This window comes from Ochotona curzoniae, unplaced genomic scaffold (genome assembly GCF_017591425.1).
Source record: "Ochotona curzoniae isolate NIBS_2020 unplaced genomic scaffold, NIBS_Ocur_1.0 contig_3498, whole genome shotgun sequence".
In the NCBI taxonomy this organism is placed as follows: Eukaryota; Metazoa; Chordata; class Mammalia; order Lagomorpha; family Ochotonidae; genus Ochotona; species Ochotona curzoniae.
The window spans coordinates 44,319,738-44,340,167 of record NW_024465885.1 but is presented as its reverse complement, the minus strand read 5'-3'; the positions used below and the strand labels follow the sequence as shown (position 1 = coordinate 44,340,167).

The 20,430-nt window shown below is 42.8% G+C and overlaps 1 protein-coding gene across 1 annotated transcript in view; it reads right to left on the bottom strand.

The window, feature by feature from the left end:
- ITSN1 (intersectin 1) overlaps positions 1-20,430 on the bottom strand; it is a 203,128-nt gene that overhangs the window by 69,364 nt on the left and 113,334 nt on the right. The window contains exons 17-20 of the mRNA XM_040980773.1: positions 11,823-11,950; positions 9,027-9,256; positions 6,928-7,049; positions 5,918-5,932 (exon numbers count right to left, since the gene is read on the bottom strand). Coding sequence (XP_040836707.1) covers positions 5,918-5,932; positions 6,928-7,049; positions 9,027-9,256; positions 11,823-11,950 — 495 coding nt within the window. The remainder of the gene's footprint in view (positions 1-5,917; positions 5,933-6,927; positions 7,050-9,026; positions 9,257-11,822; positions 11,951-20,430) is intronic.

The following is a 20,430-nucleotide window of genomic DNA, read 5'->3' as shown; positions in this document are numbered from 1 at the left end:
TTTTTAAGTTAAGACTAAAAGTCAGAAATACTTGGGCACACAATCCTAATGTGCTGAGCTATTTTGAATTTGAAAGTGGTCTGATGGCATTCATCACTCAGGAAGTCATGTAATTATTGAAAATAATTTGATTTGGGCTTAATTATTTACAGTTACAATATACAGTCAGTACTCAAAAACCCTCTAATAGCTAAGCAGTATTCATTCAGCATAGGGAAAAGGAAGGTAAAAATATAGGCTTCAGTGGTTTCCATGGAAAGCAAAACTGACTGATAGGCATAGCTGTTTCAATGCTCCACAGACACACAATGAGAAAGTCAAAGTGCTTATTTATAACAGTAATTAATTTTATAAAGGCCCTAGGGTGTCCTTGTCTACAAATGTAAGTAATACAAAAGCACACATGAGAACATAATTCTCCAGTTAGAAATCATCACAGAGGCTATTTCTAGTCACTGCACCAAGTGTTTGCACGTTATTTTATGTCTGACTCAAATGGATCATTGAAAATGACCATAATGCTGCTACTCATCCTTATAAAATATGCATGCTGTTTTGTAACCTCAGGAGAGTGACTTGAGGGCAATTATAATATTACAAAAAAAACCAGAGTTCTCAGAGACCTTACCTTATTTTTATCCCTTTACACACTGCCTTAGTAGGTAAAATCTTGAGCACTTCACCGGATATTAACATTGGTTTATAGAAACTGCACATATGAGTGGATGGGATTCAAAACAACCATTTTGAAAAACTAGCAAAAATATTTTCTAATTCACTCAAGTATTCAGTTAGGAAGATAAACAATCAGGAAATAAAGCAAAAAAAAAAAAATCTACAAAACACAGGTATTAAACAGACCATACATCTGTTTGTACATAGTATAGAGTGAGGAATAAGCTGTAATACTTACTAGTTTATTTGCATGAACAAATGATAGGGATAATAGTAGAAAAAAGTAGAAATACTAACTAGCTACTAGCTCACTCTACAAGCTGTCTACAAAATATTCAGTCAACAAAGGATGCCTGATAACAGGGCATATGTAACGCCAGGATAATAGCTCTTTTTGGTGCATACTTCTGTCATTCTGTTTGTATACGTATGAGATAGCATTAGCCATTTCCCACTTAACTCCCCCTCACTTTTTTTTTCCCTCATTTTCCTTTTTCTAGGCAGTCACAATTGTTTCTTCAGATGAGGATGTAAAATAACATTTTTTTTTCTTTTATGCCAAACTCAAATGGCTACATGGCTGCTTCAGTGGTTATTCAGTGGTTATGACCCTCTGTAATTTCAGCTACCCCACACTGGGGACAGCCTTCTCGAAGCCTGGCTATGCCAGGGATGCTCATTCCCATTTTGAAGTAGTCTCAACAGACAAGCATGGCCCCATTCATGCTAGGACCAAAGAGGAAGTCAGGCAGTGGTGACTTGGCGCTTAAGCCAAACAGAACATCTTAGCTTCAAAAATCACAAAGTGCAAGAGTGAAGAAGAGGGCTCTGCAAGTAAGATAATCTGAGTTTAAATACTAGTTCTACAAGTCATCAATAATGGTTGCAGGCAATTTTATCATTTAAAAACTTTACATTTACTTTTGATTTTTGCTTGAAAGGCAGAAAGATATACAGTGACATTCGACAGACATCTTTCACCTGCTGATTCACTAACTAGATACTTCATTTCTGAAGTGGGCTATAGAGCTAGCCTACAAATTCCCAGTAACTATTCACTGCATGTTGTATGTCACTGATGTACACAACCGTCTGAGTCAGGGCTGGGCCAGGTCAAAGCCAGGAGCCAAGAATTCAGTCTGGGTCTCCTTTGCAGGTGGCAGGGACAAGAAAACACACCATCACCTGCTGCTTCCTGCATGTGCATCAACAGGAAGGTGGATCTGGAACTGGAGCCAGGACCTGAACCCAGACATTCTAACATGGGGTGCTTTAACCACTGTGCCAAACACCCTAATTCTAAGTAATTTTAATCTCTGGCTGCTTTGTTTTCTGCATCTATAAAATGGGGATAAGAATAACGATTGCATTATACTGGTGGCTGTATTTAGGATACACTCTGGCACGTAAGAAGCATTTCTCCACTTATCCAGCTGTAACTTTGCTGTACTTCCTTTATTTGAGTGTCGGTCCTGCTCTAAAAGCCAGATCTCTACCCTCACTCCAGCTAACAATCTCTATTTGGTTCTCTTTGTGCCTCTAGGGGATTCTCCAGTCAATTAGCGATTTAGTTCTATCCAATTTGTATCTCCTCAAATGTCAGCTGCTTTAATTAATTATGTGTTTTTATATAATTTTTAAAGATTGATTTATCTTTATTGCAAAGGCAGATTTAGAGAAGGAGAGACCATCCACTGGTTCATTCACCAAATGGCTGTAACAGGTGCAGTTGAGCCAATCCAAAGCCAGGATCCAGGAGCTTCTTCTGGTTCTCCCATGTGGATACAGGGTTCCAAGGACTTGAGCCACCCTCCACTGCTTTCCCAGGCCACAAGCAGAGAGCTGAATGGGAAATGGAGCAGCTGGGACACAAACTGGTGCTCATATGGAATGCTACCACTCGCAGACAGAGAATTAGCCTGTTGAGCTACAGCACCAGGTCCCTAATTATGCCTTATGATTCACTGTCTGCTTATCAAGACTCCTGGTCACTAGGAATTAGATCTGAAACCCAAAAGAAATGTTCCATCTGACGGGTAGGCCCAGCTCCCACCCTAGTGAGTGGCCCACACCCAGCCTGTCCCAGCTCTGACAGAGTGCATGCTGCCCTATGAAGTCATCGAGTACCCTCAGAAATAGGGAAGGGGCCTCCCCTGCTCATCTCTGTAGATAGTGCTTCTCTCATCTCTTTCTCAGGTTTTCACTTTTAACTCAGGAAATTCACTGGTCAACAACATCCCAAAGAGCAGTCTCCATTTAATTTATTCTTTAAGACACTGTTCATTTTAATGAACTATTATATAATGTGCAGTCATGCACTGGTGACTAACTATAAGGTGGATTTTCTGAAGGACAGTTTTATTATTTAATTTCATATAGTTCCATTTGGTCAGGTCACTTCAGCATCCCCAAGTGTCGGAGGAGGAGCGCAGAATCCTAGTAGAGCATCACCAGTACAGCTCATACCTCTGGACCACACTTCCGGACCGTGCGAGAGGGCTAATGTACAAATTGCCAGTGATTATTCGCTGCACGTTGTAGGTCACTGATGCAATATGCAAATGTACAGAGCCATCTGCTCCAGGTTCAAGTCTTCAGCTAAAGCTTGAAACAGAACCTCCTGCCTCCCTCAACAAGTACTAACAAAGAACGGACAAACAGGTCAAAGCCATCCTCAGACCAGCTGCAAGTGGCCGCCTGGGGTGGGGGGAGGAGTGTGGAGGGCAGCAGTGTTTGTTGTAGCAGTGTTTGTTGTAAAGACTTGATAGTTGAAACAAAGGGTTCACTCCAACTTTGATGAGGTTAATAATCACTCTTTTAAAATCTAACCCAGAGGCTGGCAATTTCTTCCTGTATTGCAAGTATCCATGACTGCTGCAGTGCACAGCAAAGGTAGACACTCTGTGAATGAATGCACCTGGCTATGTTTCAATAAAACTTTATTAGAACACAGGCAGTGAGCCAGACTGGACTGATCCCTGTAATCCCAGGTGTATACTGGTTTCTCAAAAGAGCAGTGATAGATACTACACACTATCCAAGAAGAGCTCAAATGATAGGTCTATGGAAATTAAGGAAGTAAGGTAAAACTTCGTTCAGCACGTTAGAAAATTCTCTATCAAGGGAGGAAACACAGGGAAAAGAAAAATAAGAAGCTGAAATTGCTGCAACTCTCAGAATGAGTTAACCACTGCTGGGTGAGCACTGCAAAAGAAGTCCCAAACAGGAAATTAAGCAGAATGATGTAGGTTTTACTCTGAAAGAGAGTCTTGGTTAGATCACTGGTTTCCCAAACTGGCTCCCTGACAGAACCATCTGCAAAGACTTGAACCTGAACGCAATAGTGGTGAACAGAGGTCCTACTCATTGCCTCTGCTCTTGCAGTACACTATAAATGTCAAGTTTTATTTATTCATCCTCCAAATACTGGGACCTGTAGGTCAGGAGGGAGGTCAAAAATTTACAAAGCATCTAATATTTTTAGCATCAAGGACAAAATTAACAAAGCAACTTCCATTAAGAAGTTTGCCCCAAGAAGATCAGTGCACACTGGCTTTTTTTTCCCCCCAATATTTCTCCTGATTCTTAAAAACAGATTTCAGGCACAGAAACGATATTTTACCAAAAACAGCATTCAAGATGTCACACAGAATTTTTGATAATCATGAAAAAAATTAGAGAAAACAAGGGTGCTAATCAAGTTTTTCTAAGAAGCGAAATTTTATAGCTCCCAAGAGTGTTTACCTCCAAAAGAGGCCACACTGTTAGATTCTCAGTCTAACATGTATAGTCAACTATTTTTTTCAAAAAAAAGTTTTAAAACTTTACCAGTCAAGTAAGAGATATAAATGCATGTTCCATTACTTATTTTTCATATTCGTTTTTCTTAACTGCAAAACTTCATTTAATAAAATGGTTGCTATCCTTATGATGCTCACACAGTTCAGTGGCACTTGGAATGCCACACTGCTGACCTGTCAGTAGTAACACATTCCGTATTTCATTCCTTACTCGAGATGTCCGAGATAAAGCAGGGACCATTCTGGTCCTGGACACTCTCTGTTATACACGTGTTCAAAGTTGGATTCTTAAGTGTTAAAAATTATAAATATGAAAATAACATAAAAGTACATAAATTAAAGTCCCTTCTTTATTGCTCAGCAGTCACTGCTGCTATGCACGTGTGTGTGTACATTTATACACCTCACTGGTATAAATAGTTCAAGATTAACTATGCATATATAAATATAGATGTCTTTTTTATTTTATGTTTTTAATCAAAACACAATTATTTTTACTCCTGTGCTTTAAATGAAGTTCTTCTTTGTATCTATAGGTCTATATAAGTTTTAAAACATCTTTATTATACTGCTTATCTGTATCACACTTGCAACTATCCCTCACTGATAGACACTGGAATGCTTTCCTTCATTTTGTCTGTATGAACAAGGCTGCCATGAGGATCCATGTACATATTTGTATATGCACCTCAAAAAGGCTTGGGGGGGGGACAGAAATTTCTGAGTCAAGAGAAATGAGAATTTTAAATCTGAAATTTGAACAGGCAATTGCCAAATTGCCTTCCAAATGACTTAAGCAATGTATGCAACCAAGCCAAGAATGTGTGTTATGCCCACTTTCCAACTCTCTCGGCAAATCTGCATCCTGTTAAACTTTTTAAATTTGCTCATTTGATAACAACAATAAATCCATTTTACTTTCTTAACTTGCATTACCCTGACACATATCCTCACTGTCTGGAGTCTGTGTGATACGGAAAGGAAGCACCAGCGTCACTTACGTCAGAATACAGAATGTTTCATTTTTGTATGCTGCCCAGTCTATCCAGTTTTGCCTTTAATGATTTCGGTTTTAAGTAAGAGTGTGAAAAGGTCTCCCCTCACCAGAAATTTATTCTAATGGTCCTTATTTCTCAGGAATTTTTTTCTTTAATCTGAATCTACTTGGCAGTGCTGCTGCTCACAGTCTCAGACGGAGACCTAAATAGAAAGCCTTGAAGCTAGGCCTTCAATGGAATTCAATCCAGTAAACGGAAAGCTGACCATGGATGCAGTACATCCATCTCTCACTTTTCCTCTAAGAGCACAACCTGCTGCACAAACCCAAACACAGTTCTACCATCACAACACCCAAACATACGTGTACTTACACAGAATTCAAAGACTGAAAAGAACAAGACATCAAGGAGATGCAGACCTCCTGACAGTCAGGTGGCACTTACCCATTCCCCTTTAACCTCCACCAGGAAAGCAACGGTTTGAAAGCAAGGCAAAATACGTTTAATGAAATGTTTTACTCTCATAGCAAATGTACACTCTACTCATCTAATCAAGCTGAGGGTTAAAGAGCCGCTCTCGGGAAAATAATTCAATATTATTGTACTAGGATTAGAACTGCAGGGCCAATCCCCAGGGGGTTCCAAGAAAAAAAACCCTTTTTCATGAAGTTTCAGATCACCTTAATATGTCCGAATCTTTGAGAATGGGAACATGCTGTCTCAACTGCTGTATAATTCCTTATAAATTCTGAACCATTCCCATCCTTAATACAGAGCACTAGGAGGAATATAAAGTCTGATCATTGCTAAGACTCTTAACTCTCAAGTGAGTACGTCAAGGAACTACTGTTCTATTTTAGAAAATAATTGAGGTCAGTCACATTGCTTTATTTTCTTTCTTAAACTGGCTCCTATAGTTTTAGTTATAATCTGACAGAAGCAAAATCCTGAACATTTCTAACTATTAACTCACTGAATGGGAAAGCAGATTAACAGTATTTAACCTATTATTTTTTATATAATTCAAGCTCACACAATTAAATTATATTTTAAAAAACAGGCTTTAACCCAAAGGTACACAAATTATTCTTGGCAATTACAAGAAGGATGATAGAATACTTTGCTATTAAAACCATTTTGTAAAGATTCCTCAGTATTTATAGTATATGAGTAGTCATTCAAACTCAAATTAGCAGACACTGATTTAAAAATACAGTACTGCTGGGATAATAAAACTGTCTTTAACAACTCTATTTTAAAGTGGCAGCAGGATACACTCTTAAAATGTCATCATTTAATCTAATAAAAAAAAAAAAGGAAGAAAAAGTTTACGCTTCAAAGACCCAGGTCATTGAATTCCACACTTGTAGGCAATTTCACAATTGTCCAATAAAGAGCAACAGAGGCGAGCTGCTGGCCTCACAGGAAGGACCCCTCGCTGGCTTCCTTCTTACCATGACGACATCCCCCGGCTGCAGGGTGATCTCATCGTGACTCCTGGACTCGAAGGGGTACAAGGCCCGGTAGTACACCACCTTCACATTCTCCTGAGCAGAAATCGTGAGAGGTCCTTTTTCTGTTTTCACAAACGAGGAGGAGGAGGAGACAAAAACAAAAGGTTACAGAGGAACTTAAAGGCAAAGAGTCAAACAACTGATGTTTTGACGGCCTATTCTAACATCTCTGAACTACTTCCAGACAGTGCACTTTAAATGTGATTTGCTCCCTCACAACGCCAGCGGGGTTTTAAACCCCAAAGTCATAAGCTCATGGTACTTAGACGAAGAAAACATTTTTTAAACAAAAATTTATTTATTTTCATTGTTAAGTCAGATATACAGAGAGAAGAAGAGACAGAAGGAAGTTCTTCCGTCCACTGGTTCACTCCCAAGCAGACACAATGGCCAGAGCTGCACCGATCCGAAGCCAGGAGCCAGGAGCTCCCTCGGGGTCTCCCATGCGGCTGCAGAGTCCCAAGGCTTTGGATTGTATTCAACTGCTTTCCCCGGCCACAAGCAGGGAGCTGGATGGGAAGTGGGGCTGCTGGGATCAGAACCAGTGGGCGCCCATAAGGGATCCTGGTGTGTGCAAGGCGAGGACTTTGGGGGCTATGCAATCGCTCCGGGCCCAAGAGGAAAGCATAACAGTTATGGTCCTGAGGAGGTAGGCTGGGTGGGAGATCACTCAGGAAGCTGATTTTCATTAGGCCCAACTTCTCTCCTGGCCTCCTGACTCACCACGTGCTTGTCCTTCTGCATGTGCGTCCACGGTTGCTATGGCCCCCATGAGAGTACAAATGAGTGCAGACACCTGATCTTGGACTTGAACTTCAAAAAACTGTGTGCTAACCAAATGATTTCATCTGGTGAGTCAGTGGCCACAGGTATCTCACTGTAGTAACAAAAAGCTATTATAACATCCTGTCAAAGAATCTCGGAAGCGCACACTGCACGCCATGGGAGGCTCCATGTGAGGGTGAACCGCTCAGAGCGCGCGTTCGCAGTCTCCAAAGGCCCTTCCAGCGCCGGGCGCCTCGGCCTCCAGCACACATCTGCAAGACATCAGCACCCTTCTTCCCACCCAGCAGTTACAGGATCCCAGATCTCAACCAGTCGGAGAAAACTCGGCTGGGAAGGAGCGGAGAAAACACAACTTCCCACACTAAAAGACACGTTAGTGTTGATGCTTCCGGTGTTTCACACGGTTCCCTAAGTACTGAGCTAAGTACAGTTATTACTGATGGTCAGGGGAGGGGCAGGAGATAATGAGTTTAAAAATAATTTCTATCTAAAACCAAGTAAAGATCTCAAAGGTGCAAGTAAGCAGAGGATACTCAGGGCATGAAGCATGCGGAGAACCAACCAAAATCAACATCACCTGTGAATCCCAACCCCCTCCACATAGCAATCAGCTCCCTCATCTGAGCGACATCTGCTAAGCTATAGAATATCATACCGCCACACAAGAATGTTAGAAATACATCCTATGTATTTACTATGACATTAGGGACGGCTTTTTCTAGCTACTTCCATTAGATTTGTACTTTTGTACTTGATTTTCCTTAGAGGCAAACTGCAATCATAGGACACAACAGTCATGTCTCCAAACGTTAAAAACAAACACAAAAAAAACCTCATTTTTTTTGTTTTGCTTGCCCCAGTGCAGACTTGCAAATGAGAAAGCGCACTTTCTCCTAAGGGCTCAGCTCAGAAATGTCTGGGAGAATAACCAGATAAGCACCAGGCTCTTTCGGCAGGACAGGGTGAGGCCTCCATTTGGAATGCAAGTCTATGAATAGAGTTTGGTAATGGAACTGGATGCCACTTTGGCTAACTCTGTGGAGGACTCCTAAAACCCAGTGCAGTGAAGGCAAAAGTTAGCCTGGCGATAACAGAACTCTAACAATCCTGGAGGAAAAACCACAGTGGCACTGCTCCAAACCAAGCCGTGGAGGCTCTCGTTCGATTAGTAGTCAAGAGAGCTGTATGAGATGTGGACATTTCCCGAGGGAAACAGAAAGACTTATGTTGTTGAACTGTTTGGCTTCTAATACCTGTGGTGGGCCAGGGTGTTTGGACAGCTGGCTTTGCTGGTTCTTGGTGTTGAGGGAAAAACCGACTCAGCTTGTCTTGTGCTTCCTGCTTGCCTCTTTCCTCGCCCTCCTTCTTTTTGACACTCTCTTCCCTCTTCAGTTTGTCCTCGTCATGGGGTTTTCTTGGCCGCTGGTGGTCATCTTCCAGTTGTGCGTGCTCCGGCCACTGCCTGTCCCGTTCCTGGGCTCTCCTGCCAACAGAATGCTGGTTACACAAAGGAAGCAGTCCTGCCGCCCGTGGTCACTACACAACTCTGGCTGGTCCAGGGTTGCAAGGCCTGAGCCTGACTTCCTGAGGACCAGCTCCTCCAGCAGGCAAGTGGAGGCCTTCACACAGCCCATTCTGAGATGGAGCCAAATGACTCGGACAAACACAGGAAGACGACTTGGGCTCTTTCAGGAAGTAACTACCACAAAATACCTCTCTATGCTGAAGCTGGTATTAAATGGCAAAATAGAAATCAAAAACACGAAATCCATAAAACAAAGAAGATGACTAGCGAACTAGAATAAACCCAACAGTGCAAACCAAACATTGCTTTAATGAGTCCATGACCAGCCAGATCACTAACACCACAACTTAGCTAAGGGCATGCCTAATTTACACGAGCGTGTGATGCACCCGAGAACTGAAGTTGAAAGCAAAGGACTGCTTAACTGGACGTCAACTAGGTGGGACTCTCCCATCCACTTAGGAGAGCAAATTGCAGTCTTGTTGCCTCCACTTCTTCACCAACTTCCTGTCAGTGCGCCTGGGAAGGCAGCAGTTGCTGACCCAAGCCTCTGGGTCCCTGCCACCCACACAGAGCCCTGGGAGGGGCGTGGCGCAGCCCTAGCTGTTGCTGGAATTTGGGGAGCTAACAAGTGGATGGAAGTGCTTACACTCACTCTCATACTCTCTTTTTCCCTCCCTTTCAAATTAAAAAAATCTTTGGGAGGGAAAAAAATAAAAGGCACATTTTGGTGGCTCCAACTGGAAACCCCTAGGGAAAGACTGGAAATGATTTTTCTCAGACTTAGAAAATATTGTAAATGAAAGTAAGTGCAATAACAAATTATAAAATAATGAAAGTAGTTCATATACTAATCCCTTGAACCATGCAGGTTGGACCTCTTATTGCCCACATTTTATAGATGAGAAACCTGAGGCAGGCTTAAATTAAATGACTTATCCAAGTCACATTGCCACAGCTACCTCAGGTTCAACCCTAAGATGTCTGGTTTCAAAGTCTCCATGCTGAACCACTGTTCTGTTACATGACCAATGCACAAATGTTAGCTTTTGGAAAATTGCCAGAGTCACACAAGATAAACAAATTCTACTTTCATTATGCACTGTCCAAATGTACACATATATCTACTTGAAATGTGGAAAGTCAGTGCAGAGTCCTGATACAGCGCCTGCATTAGGCATGCTCAGCTCTGCCACTCCCCATGCTCAGACCACTGACTTCAGTAACTGACCTCAAGGCCTGTTCCTTCAACTTGTCCACTTTAATTTTATTAACAAATTTTATAATTCATATCATTGAAAGATTTTTGTCTCATAAAATCTAAAATCAATTGAAGCACAAGCATTTTTGTTTTCCAAGGTTTATTTAAAAGGCAGAGTTGACAAAGGGAAAAGAGACGAAGATCTTCCATCCACTGGTTCACTCCCCAAACGGCCATAATAGCCAGGAATCAAGGAATCCAGATCTCCCAAGTCTTTGGAGCATTTTCCACTGCTTTCCCATGTGCATTACCAGGGAGCTGGCACAGAAGCAGAGCACAGGAGACCCAAGCTGCCACTCCGACATGGAAAGTCAGCATCATAAGTAGTGGCTTAACTCGCTGGGCTGCAGCACCAACCCCCAAATCAAGCGTTCGGCATAGTGGTTAAGACACACCACTGGAGAGCGTGGGTTCCCGTCCCTGATTCTTCTTGATTTCAGCTTCCTGCTAATGAGTGCTCTGGGAGGAAGGAGCTCTCGACCTATCACCTGCCTAGAAGACTGAGATGAAGTTCCTGGCACATGGCTTCTGCTGTGCCCAGTCTCTGCAGCTGTAGATATTTGGGGGATTAAGTCTGCAATCGGATTTCTGTCTGTCTCTACTTCACCAGCTTTCCAATAAATGAAAATAAACAAACATCCACAATTAGCTGAAATTTAGAAAGCAGATATTGAATTAAAAAAAAACTCAGAGATACAAAAAGGTAATGATTAAATGTGAATAATTCACTGGAGAGTTTGAAGTGAAAATTTTAAAACTCCACAAATATTTAAATAAAAATAGATAATAATGTGTCTGTTTCATAATCTGAAATATCTTCAAGTTTAATTTGCAATTGACAAAAGGGAGACAGAGGAAGACAGAGAGGGACCCTCTGGGCTGGACTGGGGAAGCCGTGGTAGGCCGTGAGCTCAGGGCTTCGGGTTTCACATCAGGCACTCTGGTTGCCACTGTTATTAAAACGCTGTGAACTGGAAACGTATTTTAGTCATCAGCATGCAAATGAGCATCCCAAGTGTCCCAATTCCCCATTTATCCACATGGTAGGGCTTGGGAGCGTTGTGGGAACTAATCAGAAATTCCAGGGAGTACTTACAAAGAGGTATACATACACATGCTCAAATTCGCAAAAGTCCCACACAAGCACACGTATGAAAGACTAAGGGATCTTCCTGGCACAGTGGCAACCTGGACAAACCAGGCAAAGCATAGCAGTTTCTCTGAGTTCTGCCAGGTGGTCCACAAGCCACTGAGAAGACTCACCTCTGGGCTTCCTCTTTTTGTTTTTCTAATTCTATGACCTTTCGCTCCTGCTCTTTCAGTTTCAGCCGTTCAGCTTCCATGGACTTCTGTTTCTGGAGTTGCTGCTTATTATGTATTTCTCTCAGCTCCTGTAAGAAAATCAAACAACAGTTTATGTCATGACAGGAAGTGATAGACTGTTCAACTATAAAATGTAAGCACACAACATTCTGCCCTCACTAGCGAAGGGCAGAAGAAGCAGCTAAACTGCTAAAGGTACAACAGTAAAATTGGCGCAAAACCAGTTTTGAGAAATGGTAATTATGATGAATAAAAACCTTGTGATTCTTTGGATATTGAATCAACCCCAATTTTTACTGGCAGGGAAGACACAGAGCCCTCTTCATTCGCCACCTGCACAGAAACCTCAGCCTCTGGAAGGCACACGCTCAGAATGGGCAGGTCTCTCTGCTCCACCATGCTACTCTTTCCACCAGTAATAATTTCGTTCAAACAACACTTCTGCTAGACCATCGTCACTCACTACATCCATGTGGGAAGTTGCCAGCTACCCAAAGTTGAAAGTAGAAAAGCTATAATCTGATGAGGAGCACCTTGGCTCCAGTTTCCTCATCTCTACTAGTTCCAGGAAGAGCAGTAATTTCCTTGGAAGGTTACTGAAAATAAAATGCCTTCTATGACATTTAAAACAAATGGAAATACTTGAAGAATAAAGAATGGGAAAACATCTGTTGAGAGGGGAATCTGCTCTTTGCACAGAAATCAAATGGTCAATACCCACTTCAGTGCGACGAGCTCCCCCTAACTGGGTCAGTATTAGATCAGATGAGTCAGAGTGGGCAACGAAGAAGGGCATCCTTCACTGCCTTCTCAGGAAAGAATCTACTTTGTTTTCTTTATCTGAGGATGGCTGGTCCAACAAGTGAGCAGCTGAAGGGATTCCATATGGTAAGATTTAAGGACGAAGGCCTGTCTTGATAATTGGAAACTCCAGCAATCATGTGTCACGTAGGCCTACATTCCTATCCTCTGATTCGTTCAAAGGGAAGATAATGGCAAATAGAGGGCTTGTCTGTAGCAGGCCAGAGTTAAAATGTACTTTTCAATGGAAGAAAGGTCAAACAAGTTAGTCTGGTTAGCTATCCTGAGGACAAAGTTAGAACGCCTGTACAGGTGTTTTTCAAACTTTAAGTGACTTCTAAGAGACTCAGAAGGGAAATGAGATATAAAACACAGTTTAATGAAAGAATGGGGGATGGAGAAAAGTACTTGTAGAAAACACTAGAGGTGGGATAGGGGAAGAGGGGAAGAAAGTTAGAAAAAAAAAAAGGATGAAGAAAGGGAAAAGGAAAGGAGAGAGAAAGGGAGGGATGGGTGAACTTCCGGGTGGGGGAAGATCCAGCAGGAAATACTGGAATTATCCAGGCAGGATGTAACAGTAGGAGGTAACTGATAAGGCACAAACTGGTGGATTATTCCTTAAGGGAGCGGTTCCGGGCACGGTTCCGGGCACACGGCTTCCAAAGCAGGAGCAGCCTTGGGAAATGGGCTTAGCTAAGCAGGGAACGAAAAGGCCAAGAACTTAACTCCAAAAAATAACCCAGGCTCCCTGTGACTGCTTCAGCTTCTGAGATAGGAACAGCAACACCAGGGGAAAAAGAATCTCGGCTTTATTATTCATCTCATGCCCTTACCAAAGAATGTAAAACTTTAATTTCAACGTACTAAAAAACTCAGCTATTACTGTTGGTTTCCGTATCTGTTGATTCACAACCGACAATAAACAGGAATTTTAATAACATGAATCAAAAATTTGGCTAACAGTTTGGAATAATGGGTCAGTTTAGACCATTAAGAGAAAGCTGCTTTTTGGTCTCTTTAGTATCTCAACATGAAAAGCAAACCACAGGCCCAGCGCAGTGGCCTAGCTGCTGAAGTCCTCGCCTTGAACAAACCAGGATCCCACATGGGTGCCGGTTCTAATCCAGCTCCCTGCTTGTGGCCTAGGAAAGCAGTGGAGGATGGCCCAAAGCCTTGGGTTCCTGTACCCGCGTGGGAGACCTGGAGGAAGTTTCTGGCTCTTGGCTTCAGATTGGCGCAGCACTGGCCGTTGTGATCACTTGGGGAATGAATCATTAGACAGAAGATCTTTCCCTCTGTCTCTCCTCCTCTCTGTATATCTGACTTTCCAATAAAAAAAGAAGAAGAAGAAAAGAAAAGAAAACCACATCAGAGTGGCACCAAGTCATACTCAGAGTGTCCTGAGAGAGCAAACAGAGCCGAAGAAGTCGGTGTCCTCATAGACAGGATAGGCCTGCTCAGTCACTGGCCCAAAGGTACAATGACCCTGTGAAAGGGTAGGAAATAAAGGGGGGACTGACATTTTGAGGGGCTGGCATTGTAGCCCAGTTGGTTACACAGGCTGCAGCCCACAATGAACCTGGCATTCTGTATCACAGCCCTGCTTTGAGTTCTGGATTACATACCTGAGAGGCAGCAAAGGATAATCAAGTACTGGAACCACTCCCGCCACTACAAAACACACTCTGTGACCTGGATGGACTTCCAGGCTGCTGACTTCAGCCTGGCACAGCATCAACCTAGCAGTTACTTTGGGAGTGGATCATGGATAGAAGATTCTGGCTCCCTCTTTCATTTTTTCAAATAAAATAATTTTGGGGGCCCGGCGTGATGGTGTAGTAGTTAAGGTCCTCGATTTGCACATGTTGGGATCCCATATGGTCACCGGTTCTAATCCCGGCAGCCCTGCTTCCCACCCAGCTCCCTCTGCCTGTGGCCTGGGAAAGCAGTCGAGGACAGCCCAAAGCTTTGGGATCCTGCACCCACATGGGAGACCCAGAAGAGGCTCCTGGGTTCGGACTGGCTCAGCTCCAGCCGTTGCGGCCACTTGGGGAGTGTATCATCAGACAGAAGATCTTCCTTTCTGTCTCTCCTCTCGGTATATCCGCCTTTCCAGTAAAAATAAAATAAATCTTTAAAAAAATAAATAAATAAAACAATTTTTGTAAGATCTTAAAAATTTTTATTGGAAAGGCAGACTTACAGAGAGGAGAGACAAAGATCTGCCACATGCTGTTTCACTCCCCAAATGACTGTAATGGCAGGAGCTGAGCCAAAAAGGAGCCAGGACCTTCCTCCAGGTCTCCCATGCAGGTACAGGGTCCCAGAGCTTTGGGCCATCCTTCACTGCCTTCCCAGGCCACAAGCAAGGAACTTCATGAGAAGTATCAACCCCCATAGGGATGCCGACATTTGCAAGCACATTAGCCAGTTGTGTCAATTTGCCAGCCCCATAAATAAAATATATCTTAAAAACAAAATACCCAAATTTATACTTTCCCACATTTTAAAATTTCATCCTAAATAACATAAAATCCATAATGTGGTTCAGAAAGAATTATGGTGAAAAAGTATAATTAAAAAGTACATAATTGGAAACTAAGAGACCAGGAATCTGCTATGAGGCTCCTGGCTTGGCCCGCAGCCAGGGCACAGAAGAGATGAACTTTGGGTTTTTTTTTCAGCCTTGGGGTCTAAGTAAGTCTCAGGCTCTGTTCACCAGGTGATACTACATTCTTAATTTTAGTGTCCAGGATTTAGGGTTTTATTGACAATGCTAGAATAAACTAGAAAGATGGAGGGAAGATAGATATATATATATATACACACACATACAAAAACCAAGAGCCAAAATTAAATACCAGGAAGTAAGAAATGACAGGGGAGGGATAACATTTTAGCATGATGTTGGGGAAGCTGATTATAAATTTAAAGGAAAAATTCACATTCCATCCAGGAAACAAGTATTTATATCAGAATGATGTTCAAAACACTCAACAGCAGTTCCCTCACCCAAGCACTGACTGTGGACACAAATAAAGACCTTCCATTTTCCCAAAGAAGTACAGTGCTCATTTCCTTTCTGTACTGAGCTCCCATAGTCAGATGTGGGACATATTAATAAATCACAGGATCAGTTAAGACACACGAAAACAATGCTAGCAATCCACCATGAAAACCTGATCAAAGCAATGACTAAGGAGTGAATCCGAAGATTTCATAGGGGGAAAAAATACATTAAAGACTTTTTAAATCAGCTTTTAAGTGTACCAAGTACACGAAGGAAGATACTTAGAAAATCAAACAGGACAGGCTGAACCTGTCTTTGGGACTAGCCAAGTGAGTTGCAGTGGCAAGTTCCTCCAAGCAAACAGCTTGCAAGAGTCATGGATAACATGTCAGAATAACTGAAGGCTCTGGCACATGATTATCCAGATTTCAAGACTGCAACGTTTCTTTAGTTCTTCCTTCATCCACATCAAATATTGCAGAGAGATGCAATCTGAAGGGACTCAAGATGCCACACACGGAAAGGCATTAGGGGGTCTTCCTTTGTGTGCACTTGGGGGTTAAGATGTCATCAATCAAAAAAGCAGAGCAGTTACGATTCTAAGATGATAAGCTTCAGCAGAGAAAGTCCTGAGATGACAATCTGTACATATAGGAATAAGGAAAGCTAGCAAATAATTGCTTTAAGATAGTCCCTGCAGAATCCTAAATCCTTTCATTTCTGGAAGTAGGAGGCTACAATACTCTCTTAGAAATCAACAACTCCGGGCCAGCACAATTGTTCAACTGTTAATCTTCCATTTCCAAGTGCAGCATCCCATACAGGTGCTGAACTGTGTCCTGCCTGCTCCACTTCCCATCCAGTTCTCTGCTTGCAGCCTGAGAAAGCAGAGGATGGCCCAAAAGCCTTGGGAACCTGGGAGACCCGGTAGAAGTCCTGGCTTCTGGCTTCAGATCAGCTTAGCTCCAGCCATTTGAGGAGTGAACCAGCACATGAAAGATCTTTCTGTTTCTCCATCTCTCTGTATATCTGCCTTTCCAATGGGAAAAAAAAAAATACAAGAAAAAAAGGAAAAGAAAAATCAGTAATTCTCCTGCCATAGGTTTCCTGACTAGATATTTATCTAGCAATATTGGTAATTTGTGTACACTACAGAGTTCTATTCAAGGGTATGGTATATTTTACATTTTTAGGTAAAGTGTAATTATTCAATGTCATTTTCATTTTGTAAGATTTATTAAAAAAATAAATTTATTTGAAAGGTGGTGTGACCCTCTGGTGTCCTGGAAGACCAGGGCAGATGTGCGATGGACTAGGCAGGGTCTCAACCCCCTACTGAGCCATGTGTGAGCCATAGGTGGGTATGGACAAACCATGGCTGGGCTGAAACATTCAACAGCAAGAACCAGATTGGGTTGAAGGCCAGTCAGGAAAAGCCACTGTTCCTGCTATGACAGGAGGTGGACTGAGTAGGGTTGGCTCATGGACCCACTGGTAAGCATGAAACCTGGCATTGGGAGAGGTTCTGAGGGAGGAGCCTGGGCAACTCTTCTGGCAGGACACAGACCCGGCAGGTAAGTGCAAGAAACATGATAGGAAACAGCCCAGAACAGGCCATGGAAAGTTCCCCAGTGGCATACATTTGGCAGGGGTTGGGGGAAGGCCAGGCTGAGTCTGTCCACATCATCCAGTGGCAAATCCAAGCACCAGAAAAGTGTGGGTTGAGCCAGGTTCAGTCGCAACAAGGACTAGTGCCCAATACAGAATGCCAAAGTGAGGTTGCCTGTACTGGAAGGGACCACAGCACCCAACCAGCAAGCGTGAGAACCAGGACGGGAGGGGGCAGAGCCATCAGGGGAATAAGGGGTGGTTCCTTTGCTGGACAGCTACTTCCGCAGGAGAATGTGCACTGGGATGGGGGCAGACCAGACTAGGCAGGGCTACAACACCTGTGTGCCTCATATGGACTAGATCAGGAAAAGCCAGGCTGGGCTGATTATTCCTACTGGTGCAACAAAATTAGAGTGGGTGAGGGTTGTTTGGGCTTAGCCACAGCATCAGCTGGCAGAAGCTGGCACTGGGGGCTAGTTTTCTCAAGTCAATCCACAGAACTATCTGGAGAGTGCATAATCTGGGAGTGGGAGAGGCCTGGGAGGGAAATAGTGGGCTCATCCCTCTTGGGTTACCACTTCCACAGTAGGACATAAAACTAAGACAGCGGCTGGGGTGGAATGGGGTGTGGGACAGACTGGATTACTGCTACACATACTGGCAAACCAGGGTAGGGGGCGGGCCTGGTGGGGGTTATTGCAGGTCGCTCCAACTAGGCTGAAGCTCCCACTGGTTTATGTGAGGGCCGAGTATGCGCTGTGCAGAACCAGGCTGGACTGCAACACCCATTGGTTCCAGTGCAAGTCGTGAGGGAAAACAGAACCAACCCAGCAATTACAACTACCAGCTGATCAGGGCGATGGACTGTGCTGGGCCCTGTACTTGCTAGCACATACAAGAATCTGGTTTGAGAACACCTCAGACAAAGTTTCTTTGGAGATCTTCCTAATCTAAATGCTGGACTCAGAACCCAAACCAAGAAAAGAGAGAAGACAGAACAGGTCAACCAACCATCTCAGCTATGATGGACTATGTCAATCAGTGGATATTTCTAAGACCTCATAGTGCTTGGAATGGCAAGATTGGCAGCGATTAATAACTGCTGAAATATCAAAACCACTTGAGCAAGAACCTCAGTGCATGCCCCACATCTGGGACCTGGGGAGGGTGGGAAATTGTGTGGGCCTTCTCCCTTAATACTCCCTTTAAACATGAAGGGAACAATATGGAAAAAACACTAGTCTTATCCACTTTCCTGTAGCCCTTGAACCTTTTTACCCTAATTAACTATGTAAAGATTGTCAAAATTAAAAAAAAAAGAAAAGAAAGGTGGTGTGAGACAAAGGGAGATACATTTTGTCCCTTGGTTTACTTTCTAAATGCCTAAAATAGCCAGGGCCAGCCAAGTCAGAAGCCCACAGCAATGGAATTCTAACAGATCTCCCCAGGAACACAAGAACCCAGGTATATGATCCGTCATCACTGCCTCCCAGGTGCTGTAACAGGAGGGCCACAGAATGATCTTTTGATACAGTATAACTATTTAATAAATAAAATATTATTAGACAAGTATTCAGGCAATTTTACTTTACACTACAAACATGGGAGAAGCATATCTATAAAATATACAGTATAAAATAAATTAAAAACAAAACAAAAATAAAAAAAACAAAAAATAAGAAACAAAAAAAAACAAAAACAAACAAACAAAATAAGAATTTTATCATCCACTAAAACAGAATTCTAAAGCTAAATATCAGCATTCCTAACCCGGGTGCCCGATAAAGCCGACGCCCTGTGAATACTATGCAATTATGTACAAACACGGGTTATGTAGGCACTCTTCTGGTACAGACAGCTCATGTCTCTACCCAGACTCTCAAAGCAATCCTTGATGAAACACCTGGTATAAATCCTATTTCATATTAGTTAATATTAAGTAAATGTCAGTTTGCTTTACTTTCATTCCAAGACCAAAGACAAAAATCACATGATCCCTAAACAAGATATTTGGACCATAAAACTTCTTTACAACACCTATAGTATACAGCCAAAATATTTCAAATGCAAAAGACTTGACAAACTGAATACTGAGGATCAAGGTCCGGAAGATGCTTACAGAACTGTAAGCCAAGGACACACAAACCCCCGATTTCATGCCTCTGACTGTTTCTCCTCATTTGGTCAGAAACTCTTAATATCAACATGTCACGTGACATTACCTGAAACGTAAAATGTCCAACAAGCAGTAGGCATGTTGTTTGAATGCTACATAAGAGAAAAAGAACCAGTCACCATGAGGCTTCCAGGAAAGGAGACTAAGCAGGTAAGGAAAATTCACTTGCTAATTAGGACACTTCACTTTGTTGATGAATTATTTTGCTTTAGGTTTTTGAACCAGGATAACTTCATTAATTGATCAAAAACTGATGAGCTCAGTACTGCAAAATCAAGACACATCTTGGACACAGTGCCCCTGACAGCAGTCTTTGCACTATGGATGCTCAGATGACCCCACAGGTCACCATGGGTCTAGGACCAGAATTGCAGCCACCTGTCTTATCACAATACCTGGAAAAAGTCTGCAAGAAGTGCCTCAGATAAACAAACACAGGTCTCAAAACGAGATGATATGCACACAGCACACACTGTCCAGATTTTTAAGGGATATTTCTTTGAAAATACTCTTCCTCCCCTCTGCCCTCAATTAAGTGTTTCTGAAACAGACTGAAGGCTCTTAAGAAAATGGTAGTTGGGCCCGGCGCGGTGGCGCAAGTAGTTAAGGTCCTCACCTTGCACGCCCGGGATCCCATATGGGCGCCGGTTCTAATCCCATATGGGCGCCGCTTCCCTTCCAGCTCCCTGCCTGTGGCCTGGGAAAGCAGTTGAGGACGGCCCAAGGCTTTGGGACCCTGCACCCGCGTGGGAGACCCGGAAGTCTCCTGGCTTCGGATCGGCATAGCATCGGCCCTTGCGCTCACTTGGGGAGTGAATCATCGGATGGAAGATCTTCCTCTCTGTCTCTCCTCTCTGTATATCCGCCTTTCCAATAAAAATAATAAAAATAAAATCTTTAAAAAAAGAAAAAAAGAAAATGGTAGTCGACAAACCTGTAAGAACAGGGGA